Source organism: Pongo abelii, chromosome 21, assembly GCF_028885655.2.
Source record: "Pongo abelii isolate AG06213 chromosome 21, NHGRI_mPonAbe1-v2.0_pri, whole genome shotgun sequence".
Classification (NCBI taxonomy): domain Eukaryota; kingdom Metazoa; phylum Chordata; class Mammalia; order Primates; family Hominidae; genus Pongo; species Pongo abelii.
In genome coordinates, this window is record NC_072006.2 from 3,195,502 (window position 1) to 3,208,134 (window position 12,633).

General features: G+C 37.5%; 1 protein-coding gene across 3 annotated transcripts in view; it reads left to right on the plus strand.

The window, feature by feature from the left end:
* PLCB1 (phospholipase C beta 1) overlaps window positions 1-12,633 on the plus strand; it is a 750,426-nt gene that overhangs the window by 521,373 nt on the left and 216,420 nt on the right. For all 3 annotated transcript variants that reach the window (XM_024238987.3, XM_024238989.3, XM_054541566.2), the window contains 2 exons: window positions 89-189; window positions 1,448-1,614. In XM_024238987.3, coding sequence (XP_024094755.1) covers window positions 89-189; window positions 1,448-1,614 — 268 coding nt within the window. The remainder of the gene's footprint in view (window positions 1-88; window positions 190-1,447; window positions 1,615-12,633) is intronic.

A 12,633-nucleotide genomic window follows, 5' to 3' on the forward strand; every position in this document is an offset into this window, starting at 1 on the left:
GAAAAGAAAGGAGAGAAAAGAAGACAGAGAAAAAAAAAGCTGGGGAAAGAAAAAGACCATTTGCTGACTTTGTTGTTTTATTTCCCAGAATGATTCAATACCTCAAGAAGATTTCACTCCAGAAGTGTACAGAGTTTTCCTCAACAACCTTTGCCCTCGACCTGAAATTGATAACATCTTTTCAGAATTGTAAGAGTACACATTTTAACCCACATCTTTTTCAGCTTGCATTGATTCTCAGGTGGCTAGAGCAGGACTTGACGTGGTAATTGGAGATGGAAGAACATCATACACTATGTCTAAAAGCAATATTCCTGTGTGATGTTTTAGATAGGATCACACAATCTTGCCCCTGAGGTGCAACCACTGCTTTTAATGAGTACAAGTTTGCTGTGATATATTGCTGGAGGTAGTTGTTTTTGTATGCTCAGATAACTTTGTATGGTTGAAGGATTATGGGTAGAACAGGGAGTCATCTTGGCTTAGCAGAGATAGACTCATGTCACAGGAAGAACTCTGGATTGGGAACCAGTTATTTTATCTCTCTGAGCCACGTTAGCGACATGAGAAGTTTCGATTACTAAGAACCCTCTCAGCTGAAGAATTATTTGCTTTTATGTTAGAAATTATAAACTTATATCAAGGCATTACCTTTTTTTGAAAGATTAGAAGAAAAAAGGAAAAAAAGAAAGAAAGAAACCAAAGCACTAAGGCAAATATGGGGAAAGTAGCAGTTTACCTTTCTTAAAATACTGAAATCTACATGACAGAAAATCAGTACAAAATGTGGTAAACAAAATAAGGATTTCTTCAAATGGAAGACAGGCAAACAGTACTGCTGAAAATGACATTGCATATTCTTGCTTTGTGCTGTTCATTGCCATCGTATATTTATTGATATCTGCAACATTTGTACCACTGAATTTGTCTTTAGATGATCAGTACAATTGAAATGGGAAGTTTGAACGATATGTTGAGGAATTATAGTCTCTTGTTGAAGCCTAACTGTAACTTTTAAAAATGCTCAAACAGGTTGTTTACTTTAAGTAATGACAATAAATACATCTTTAAATGATTACAGAGATATGGAGTTGGATGATTAAACCAAAAATTTACTGTCATAATCAAAAAACCTCTGTGTTTGGTTTAGAGTGGTGCACCCTTATGCACATGATGCAGTGTTTTTCTACTGTGGGTTTTCTTACCCATTTGGTATTTTTCAAGAGCATTGGGTTTTAGCTGTAGCAATTGCACAAGATATTTGTAGCCCATAGAGGTATAGAAATTATGGTGGAGCAGCACAGTATTTTCAGGGCAAGATAGGAGTTTCAATATAGCATTTTCTTATCAAGTATAGCAGGATTTTATTTCACTAGAGTTAAATGCAAATATATGAATGAAACTTAGTTTAAAAAATTCTTATTGCTTGGTTTTTAATTGTTTTTAGTGGTGCAAAAAGCAAACCATATCTTACCGTTGATCAGATGATGGATTTTATCAACCTTAAGCAGCGAGATCCTCGGCTTAATGAAATACTTTATCCACCTCTAAAACAAGAGCAAGTCCAAGTATTGATTGAGAAGTATGAACCCAACAATAGCCTCGCCAGAAAAGGTCAGTACTTTCTTTCACACCAAAGGGAAGCTCTTGTTACTGATTGGGGGTAGTCACATGCTGGGAGTTAGGAACACCAGTGATCGTTAGGTTAGTTTCCTCTGTTTACAAAGGCATTCCTTTCGGTCTGAAATCACTTAGTGGTTCAGTGCACTAGGTTTTTCTTTAAACTTTGGTGTGTGATTTTTTTGTCGTTGTTATATGTATAGATGCATGTAACATATTTTTTAAATGTCTAATTCTTATTTTGTTTCCAATTCACCCAGTGACTGAATGCATATTTCATACAGGAAATTCACTATCTTTAGGTTACCCTTTTGTGTCTTTTTCTAGTAAGTTCTGTGAAGTGAGATTTTTCTAAGGTTCTAAAACTGAAGAGAATATTTAGTCTGTGAGACCCTTATCTTTTTCCAGTATATACTATCTGATAAATACTATCTGATAAATTTTTCTACTTGGGGAAATAGTCTAAAATTTGGCTGTCTGTGTAGAAAAGCCTAGTGTTGTAAATACAAAACAATCCAAAAATTGATAGCCCAAAGGCAGCTCTAAGTTACCTGGAAGTTTTTAAGAAATTTATATTTTTGATTCTGGGAAAATGAATTGCTAAAATAAGATCATGAAGATGTAATTACTGCAAATTTTCAACTATATGTGGCAGCACTGTCCCTGAACAAGATCTTCCACTGAGAAGACTAACTCTCATCTGGATTGAAATATCTTCACCAAGAAAATTAGTGTGTTATCACTGATGTTATTGCAGATTGCCTAGATATTCCATAGGGAGGAAAATAAAGTACAATTAGCCAATATTGAAAAGAAATCAATTATATATTAATATGCAGGCATTTTCTAAAGTAACAGAAATAGCTCTAGCAAGCTTATAGTCATCAATAAGAATGATTATCATAAAAGTAAATGTAAAAGTCTTTTAACCCATTGTGTTTAATCTGGAACTGGTCCTCTAAATTGAAAATGAAAGCATGAAGTATAAAGGGGCCCAGGCGCTGTGGCTCACGTCTGTAATCCCAACACTTTGGGAGGCCAAGGCGGGTGGATCACTTTAGGTCAGGAGTTCAAGATCAGCCTGGCCAACATGGTGAAATCCTGTCTCTATTAAAAATACAAAAATTAGTCTGGCATGACGGCGCATGCCTGTAGTCCCAGCTACTCAAAAGGCTGAGGTAGGAGAATTGCTTGAACCCAGGAGGCGGAGGTTGCAGTGAGCCGAGATTACACCACTGCCCTCCAGCCTGGGTGACAGAGGAAGACTCTGTCTCCAAAAAAAAAAAAAAAAAAAAAGAAGAAGAAGAAGTATAAATGTAAAATCTATTATTTATATTCTACATGCTACTAGTTGGGAATTTTTAGATGCAATTTTTTAGTTTTCATTTGTTTTCTTGGTGAAGCACTTTGCCTTTGTTGTTGTTATCGTTTTCACTGATGCTGTGAAGGTGAGATTAGTTAAAGGAAACAACTAGCCCAACAGTATGTCTTGGCATGGCCAGGCCTGCCCCTCCAAACCTACTTAAATAGGTTGCCCTTTCTTCCCTAGTACACAAGAGATGAGATTTCCGCTTATCATGAAGCAGGGAACATCTTGGAGGTTTTGCCCATGTAGTTTAGCAGTTCTCTTCTAAAATCCAAACTTCTCCAAAACTAACGAACACATTGTTATAACAAATCCAACAACACTTCTAAAAACCAGTTAGCCCACGACACTAGGAAAACAAAAAGCTTTTGTGAAACCAGTGAAGCACTCCAAAGTGTAAGCCTTTTCCTTTTCTCCTTCCTTGACGCCACACTGCTGATGGCCCAGGCTTCAGCTGGTATCCAGTGCCTTCATATATCATCTTCTGATGACTTGCACGATGTAGAGGGTACAAAGAGAAAAAATTGTGATAGATTACTGTAAAACCCCATAATCCTAGAAAAACTGATTTTGATTCTAATGGAAATTAAGATGATGTCTCCTAGCATTTGCAAAATTATTTAGTATCATTTTATGAATTTCAAATCGAAAGAGGCACACAAAATATTTAAAAATTTAAATATTTTTAAAGACACCTTTATCTGTTTTTCTATACCTTAATATGACATTGATCACAAAACCTCTGTGTCAACCTTAATAGCAGTATAAAGAAGCAACATAGAATAGTGGTTCCACTTTTGAGTTTCAAAGCTGAGATCCACCTCACTAGTTACATAGCCTTGATGCTTAACTTCTCTATGCCGTAATTATTTCATCTTCAAAATTAAGGACAGAAGAATTCTTGATTCACTTTTTGTAGATTTGAATTAAATAATACCTGCAAAGCATTTGGAAAGAAGAATCTGGGCATGTGTAATGCGATGAATAAGTGTTAATTCTTCTCAGTGTTTTGAAGTGTAGTATGTTGGTTTTCATTCCTCAGGTGGTGTTGTCCATTTTTTCTAGGAGATCCCATGATTTCTGGGCCTTAAAGTTTCTTCTATTTTCCCCAGCACCTAGAAGATGCACCTGCTCATGATGAAATCCTTACTGTATACTTGTAGGTGTGATCTAATCAGTGACCCAAAGCATTTGTGCCCCAACTTATCACTTAAGAATGTTTTCTAGTGGTCTCTGTACAGAAAAATTTTGGCTAATGCCATCTCTACCTAAAGTCTTATCTAGCACGTGGGAAGGACAGAGGCTTTGGAGTCCAACAGCTGGAATGTGGCTAAAGGGCCAGCCACCTGCTACTATATAACATGCATCCTCAGTCACCCCAGGGGACTCCAGCACCAGTTCAGAATTTCTGGCTGGCTGTATCTGTAGCTGCTTCTTCTCTAGAATCCATGTGAAAGAAATTCAACTTTTGAGGAGTTAAAAGTCAAATTACAAAGACCTTAGTAGAGTCACTTCAGCTCTAAGGCATGTACACAAAAACAGACTCATGATAGCTGCCTTGTTTTAGGATAAAGTGAGATTGTGTCTGTTAATGTTTAGTTCAGCACACAACAGCCATTCAGTAAATGGCCTAAATTGTTATTATCACTGTTTAAAGCAGGCCAAATAGTACTAGAGGAAGCACGCAGTCTCTGGTGTTCTAGTCTTACAAACTCAAACTTACAAGCCAACCTACATTAAGTCATTCATAACTTCAGTATTTAATAAATCTTCAGTGAAAGGCAAGAGGCTACAGACAATGACAGACTCAGAGATAAACCCTGTGCCCCTAGAGATTTGCACTCCTCTTAAAAGTATATATATAAAAAATATATAATTATTTATTATATAATTATAATATATAAACATAATATCTAAATATATTAATGATCTAATATCTATAATTAATATAATATATAAATATTACTTCTTGAAATCCAATGTGCACCTGAATCACCTGAGCCCTTGTTAAAATGCAGATTCAAGATTCTGCATTTCTAACAGTTTACTGGGTGAGGCAGAAGATGCTTAGCAAAGGCCCACACTAAGTAGCAAAGCTCTAAGAAGTACAGAGAAAGTGCAGTAAGCATGAAGATAAAGAGATTTCTTCCTGTAGGGGACAGCTCATGGAAGAGATAACATTTGGGCTGAATTGATTTTAACACAGATGAGCTACAGAGTTTAAAACTTTAAACTTTTAGTCAAGTAGTTAATGCATTTGGATCAATAAACACATGAGAAGATAAGTAGGGAAGTTTAGTATTACATTATAATTTATTCTTCTGCTGCTTTCATTTTAACTGTTTTCAGATGTGCCCAGATGTTAGTTAAATTGGTGTTGATCTCAGTGCTGATCCAGAAATTGAGTCTTATTTACCTGAGAAAGGCACTTCCGTATAGCCTATCCTTGTTATAAAATACTAAGCATAAGATACACACATAATATACATAATAGAATATAAACATATATATAACATATATATATACACAACATATATACACAAAACATATAGTTGTGTGTGTATACATACACAGAGACACACACACACTCTGATATCAATAAACATATCTTAAAGTAGGTGTTAAGCAAATAAATAATATACAAACCTGACATATGCTGTTTAGCTTTTATGTGCATTTTACATAATTTTTACATAAAAGATAGATTTGAAATTAAATGAAAAATTGTTAGTGTCACCAAAAGCCCAAATGCCAAAGCTGACCATAGTTTAGCTGACTAAAAGTGTGACACATGGAAGTATGAAATAAAACTCCAGAAGAGACAATAGACTTTGATCCTCTGAGGACCTGCTGTAATTAGCATGTCAGCCACAACTCCATGCTGGAATTTCTGTTTTGGGAGATGTGTATATTGTTTATAAATAATCAGAGGATTTCTGTGCAGTCTAAGGCCAAATGGGTCATGTGTGTGGGTTCCAGAAAGAGAGAATTTGAAGCTTGTCGCAGAGGATACTATCCTCCTGGGAGATGGATTTATTTTTACTATTTAAAAATTACACATTGAAAAATGCCATGGCCTCTGGTCAGCAAAAGTTTCTTCCTTTCCATGTTGTTTGCACTGAAGACTTAAATATTCCTGGCACAGGAATATGCAATGACCCCTGCCTCTTCCAAACAAAATATTCACGAATATCGTACTTTCAAGATCAGTGTCTCCAAAACAGTTATTTTTTTAATCACTTAAACTCTTCGGATGAAAGACAGTGAGTAAAATTAGCATGAAAAATAAAATAGCTCTATAGGTACCTTTGGTAACAGAATGCAGACTTCAACTGATATATCTATAAACGAAGGCCAAATTTTACTTAAATAAACTGCCACACCAAAAGAAAACAGTAATTTTTTTCATGCTTTTATTCTGTGAAGATCAGGTGTTCATGAGTGTTTGTTAAATAATTGAATTAATGTAGCAGATTATAATAGCAGATGTTTCAAACTACATTCCTTTTATCATCAGTTCTTCCTCCTAAATGTTTATAAGGTATACTATACAAAAGCTTCCCCACTTTGTTGTAATTAAGTCATAAAAATGAAGCTATATAATCCCTTTTAGTGATCACTACTCACTGAGTTAATAGTTTAATAGTTGAAATGATCTCAAGATTATAATGGCGAAGCAATTTGGTTTTAGGCAAAGCAGTAGAAGTTCAGATATAGCAAGTGCTTTAGCTTTTTTTCCTTTAAATAGACCTAAGCCAATAATGATTGTATCAGTAGGAAAAAAACCCTATTGCATTTTCAATATAGTTTTATTTAAAGTATTATACAATTAAGCTATGTTCTCTCATTGTCAACACCAAGAAATAGGCTGAGAGTGATAGAAAGAGACTGGACTTGGGAAACTTGAAAACTAATTTTAGGTGAGACTCCTTCAGTTGAAAAATGGCAGACATTTAACTCAAACTAAAGCACTGAATAAATTTGCTTGTGCATATAAGCAAAAAGTCAAGGTGTTAATGGTTTCAGGCATGACTATATCCAGGAGCTCAAGTCATGTCATCAATAGTTGTCTTTTTTTCATTTCTCATCATTTTCTCATACTGGCTCTAGTTCTTGGGCAGATTTTCCTCAATAATAAGACAGCCACCAGCAGCTCCAAGCCTGTAGCTCACCAGTCCTAGTATACAGAAATCCTTTTTACTCATGGTTCCAGTGAAAGTCCCAGAATCCAGGGCATGGCTTCGGTCACTCAAGGCCACTTCTAAATTAGAATCACAGTGTCCTGAAGGACGGGATAAAAATAAATGGACAGGCTTAAGTCATATGACTGCCCCTAGAGCCCATAAGGGTCAACTACTTAAAGCACAAACCACACGGACCGACAATTGGTGAGAGATGGTTCCCTAAAATTCAACCAGGATGTGCTTCCTAGAGGAAGGAATAGTGGTCTCTTGGCAGATGAAAAGAATAGATCACACTAAAACTAGTTCAGAAATCAGTCATTCATTATGACTTTTTATTTGGCCTTACAAAGCCATTTAACTTCTTTGACTAGCCCTGCTCCCTAGTTTTCTCAACTTTGAAATTATTTCCTGACAGAATTACTAGAAGAATTAAATAAGATGCTTTTGTTAAGAAGTTTACATATATTTATTGTTGTTGGCTAAATCGTGGTTTACCTAAACTAATGAAAAGTGATCATTGGCATTTATGCCAAATTATTTTAAAACATTTATGAGTCTAGAAGTGAGACTCAGAGCCTTGGGCTGAGGCATTCCTGAACATTGCTGTTTCTCATCTAACAGGCTTATTTAATGTACTACAATTAAGGATAAGTATAATAATTTATTAATGAAACTTGAAAAAAATATGGCATGTCATATCTGTGCACAAATGGTCCTTTCTGACTCAATCATTCTTTTCTATACCTTTTTATTAAAATGGAATTATAATTATAGTCATAAGTGTAAGGATGTACACTTGACTCTTACTATTTACTTCATTATCATTTCAATTTCCTAGTAAATTTTTTGAATCGTATTTTTCCAGCACCATTTCACTTTACTAGGTAGAAATTATAAAAACTAATGATGGTGATGATTATAATCTCTATTCTCCATCCTTGAAAGATCAAACATGCCCTAATTAAAGAAATAGGCTGGCATAGTGTCATGATGAAGCCAGTAAACCTCAGGCAAGAGACTTTACTTGTGTGAGCTTCAGGTTCTTCATCTGTAAAATGGGATGAGACCAGCAATGTAGCAGACACCTGTGCTATTCCCATGTCCTTTGGCAATCATGGTTCCAACCCAGCCACCCACACACTTGGCAACTCTCCAGGGCCTTCTATCAGTCCATCCACAGCCAGGCTACAATTCCCAAGGATTGCATGCCTCAGGAGTAGTTGAAGAATAAATACCTCATCTTCCATGCCCCTTGGCTTGCAAAGTTCTGATGTGTGTTCTCTGCTTTCTCCCAGAGTTCCTCGGTGAGACTGAGCCCTAATTGCCCACAGCTGTAACCTGCCTGATACCCTTCTCCTTCTTAGCTGCCTTTCCTTCTTGTCTCACTTCTCTTCTCTACTGTTGTTTCATAGGGTCAGCTCCCAGAAAAGGTACTTGCACTCAAATCCTTGTCTCAGATCCTGTTTTTGGAAGAACCCAAACTCAGACAAGTACTTTTCTATAAATGGCCTTAAGGGAATCAAAAGTAAAAGATGGGTAAGGTCAGAGTTGCTGAGCATTGAGAGAAAAAAAAATGGAAAGAGCCTGTGCCTCATCATTCCTGCCAACCTATCACATTATTTCCAATCATGAAGCCCTGGCCAGTGGCCTCAAATCATAGATTTCCAGTCTACAAAGGACTTAGCCATTTAGCTTAGCCAAACTGTCAGGTTATTAGAAGAGGCAGTTTGCAGAAATGGCAATGTTGGGACCAAGACCATATTTTCTTTGTCCCGCTACTCCAGACGTCCACCTAGGCACTCCATCAGGACTTGCTTAGAAAAAAGTTGCAACATGGACCATTTAGAAGTTAGTGATTGATACCTATAGCAGTGGTTTCCAAACTGGTCCCAGACATAGCACCCTTTGTTTGTTTCTTCTAACAAAGTCTCGTGAGAAAGGCCAATATGTAGGGAAAAGCTTTAAAGGTGCTGTCTTGGTGGAATAGAGGGGAGCCTGGAGTACAGGTGGTGGTGGCTGTTGCCCTACCACTCTTTCCCCTCCTGACCTACCCCATTCTCTGCAGGGACATCTGCCCAAACCCTGGGATATTCAGGATACTCAGTTTAAAAACCACTCCTCTGAAGGAAATACTGACTAGTTTAAAGATCTGCCTCACAATTAAGGTGGCATCCATTTAAATCATTTTATATAGATTACCTACAAAGTAGTTGAGGAAACAGAACCGAAGTGAATCAACAAAGTCAACACAAATGAGATCAATTTTCTCCCAAAAGACAAAAACAGAGGAAAACTATATGATGTAGCCAATGCTTTCATGCCTTAATTAAGTTACTACACTGAAAAAGCTGCTGAAAAGCTACTCTAGGATTTTATTGATTGAGATCTCATTTAAGTTCCACCTATTGACTCTCCAACCTCTGCGGAAGGTTACAGAAAAATGGCATTGTTGTCCCCGAGTGCATTCCAAGTTCTTCTTAACTTCATGTTTGGTATGTTCATAGACTTCTCTGAAATATTTCAGATTGCCTAAGAATGAAAAAAAATTTTCTAGATAGTCCTTGTGGATCTATTGTTCATTGGTTGACTTGGCAACTCCCTTTGCTTTCCTTTCCCTTATTACATTTCCTTTATTCCCAGAAGGCAGGGCCTGGGCCTGAGGAAAGGCAAAGGCCTGGCCCGGGAATTCTGTTTCTTTTCTCCTTTATTTCAGTGACCTCAGTGTCTGCTCAGGCCCACGGCTCTGGCCAGAAAGTCACAGCCCTGTCTACTCACAGCTGAAATGTCCTTTGTTCAGAAAATAACCAGACAGGAAAAATATAAATAGTAAAAGGCAAAATCAAATGCCAGTCCACAGGATAGATAAGTGAGCTTGGTAGCCTCATGAACCCCATAGTCTGCTGAGTCTTGTTAAAACTTCTTTCCTTCATCGCACCTTTCAGAGGTGCCTTGCCATTTCATGTGAGAGCTATTGGAACAGAGCAGAGAATGGCTTCTTTCCCCCTAGATGTGACCTCCCAGCAGAACACAGCATTGACATTTGTTGGCTAGTATACCTTTCCCCTTGTCAGCAGGGTCTAGGAGCAGGTTGCAGTGTGTGTGGGGTGGGGTGGAGGGGACTCTGGCTCAGTCAAAACTGCCTGGCAGGTTGTACTGTGTTGGGAGGGAGAGAGGCCACAGGGCCACAGGTGTTTGGCTCCTAACTTCGGCATTATCCAGGGTCTTGTCAATAGTCAATGTGATACAACAGATAAGTGGGAGGCAAATAGGTTGAATTCAGAAAAAAAAAAAAGCAAACCACAGGGAAACCAGATTAAGTGAGGGATGGACCTTCCACCTAACCCTTAATAGAAAAGCTGAAAAATGTACCATAGTAGGGAATCCTGCCAGGAAGTGGAAAGTGACCAAGGATTTCAAAAATCTCTTGCGGAGATTCTGGAAGGTCTGTCTTAACTCTAAATCACTGCAGTCTCTAGGATGCCAGCTGTGACAGCAAAGATTATCTCCAAGCTAGGGATAGCATTATTTTAACAGGAGAGTTAATTGAGAATGATGGACAAAATCAAGTTTCTTACCTAAGCATTCTACCTTATATGTAGAAAATGAGCCCAAAAAATTCTTCTGAACAATGTGGCTGTATGTCTTTGTTGGGGGTTTTCCCAGAAGCCAACTTTGAAAGAAGATTCAAGTCCATAGAGTTTGAAAGGTGATTCCAGGAAGTACTAGTAGGGCAGTACGGAGTGTGAACGAGGAAGAGAAAGCAGCTTACAAAAAAATGTGTTGTCAAGGCAGTCATTGCCAACCACAGCCATTGTTGGAGGATGCTCTTGGAAAGTGTTAATTCTTAGGCCCTTCCAGCCTGCACCACAGAAAGTCAGCCATCAGGCAGAGATGCAGATACAAGTCCAGCCCAGCTGTATCTCCTGGAGCACCAGTACAGTCTGCTATGGTATTATTACCAGCAAAACACTATTCACGATACTATAAAAAGGATATTCCCACCTCACTCTGCAGCTTTAACAAGAATCTCTAGCATGTCAAAAAAGAGATCCTTCAAAGTACCTGATGCTTATTGAACGCATTTCTTTATTCTAACATATACCTAATGCAGTTGCGTGGACATTTAACAGTCATGTATTACCCATCTAACTTATGAACTGCTAGAAAGGGGAACAAAATCCAGATAAGGTATTTGCTGTCAAGGAGCCTATAATTACAAGAAGAACATTCTAATATTACAAATAATTATAAAACAAGTTATAATGTGATTCACTTGCATTTCTTCATCTAGCTTATATCCATTCATTTGTGAATGTACTTCCATTCATTCATCTAGCAAATATCTATTGAACAACTATGTGTGAGGGAAGCTTGAAGGAAAAGGGAAGTTTTGTTTATTGACATTGTGGGGAGTTTCCGAAATTGCTCTAAGCTCTTTACCTGCAAATTGCCATGGTACATTTTTCAGCTTTTCTATTTCTTGTACAAAACCTCAGACAAGTCTTCAAGTGCATGTTATTATTCCCATTTTACAATGAGGAAACCGCGTCTTTGGATGGTCCAGACATTTGACTTGTTATACTGTTTGAGAATGAGTTATTAAGAGGTAACTCTAAAAATGTAACATTTGTGACCTGAATGGGAAGCCTTCATGCTATTCTTGACTTACTCATTGGTTTATTTACTCAACACACAGTTTTTTGAGTCTTGCTACCTGTGTCAACCCTTGAGTCAGACAATGAAAAGGCACCATTCTTCACCTATCTGGGCTCTCAATGTAGTAGAACCTCCTCTGTAGTCAGTACAGTGGGGAAGGATGTGCTGAAGGCATCTGAAGAGGAAACTGACATTTCATGCTGTGCTTTCTGCTGCAGAGCAGAGGGCCAAATGAGAGACAAGTGGCACTTAGGGCACTAAAAGATAACATGTTTTAAGTAGCTCATCAGAAAGCATTAATGAGAACATAATATTCTGGGCCTGCCTTTATGCTAGACTATGGAAGAGATGTAAATAAAGTGAAGGTCATGGTCCTTGCTCATACAAAGCCAATGTCCAATTTGATCAAGGAACATGACATTCTGGTGAAGGAACTAGAACATTTCTCCTCCTTTGCATTATGGTCAGGAACCACTGTGGAGGGTCTCCTCCCATAAAGCACTGTGACAGTATACTCATAAAAGGCAATGGAATTGGTTTCCTACCCTCGGAGAACCTCTAATTTTAAATGATAAATCAGTACTTACACCAATCTATGCTCCAAACACAGCTCTAAAGCTGTATTTAAGACAGACAGGTTCTAATCTGGATTCTGTTCTTATCTTTCTATGTCATTTTAAAGGGGCTATTTAATCTCTCTTGGGACAAGTTTGCTTATCTGTCATGTTAAATAATAAAACTGTCTTCTACCTACCAAATAGAATGATGAGGGGTAAATAAACTCATAGATGTGAGAATACTTTGAAA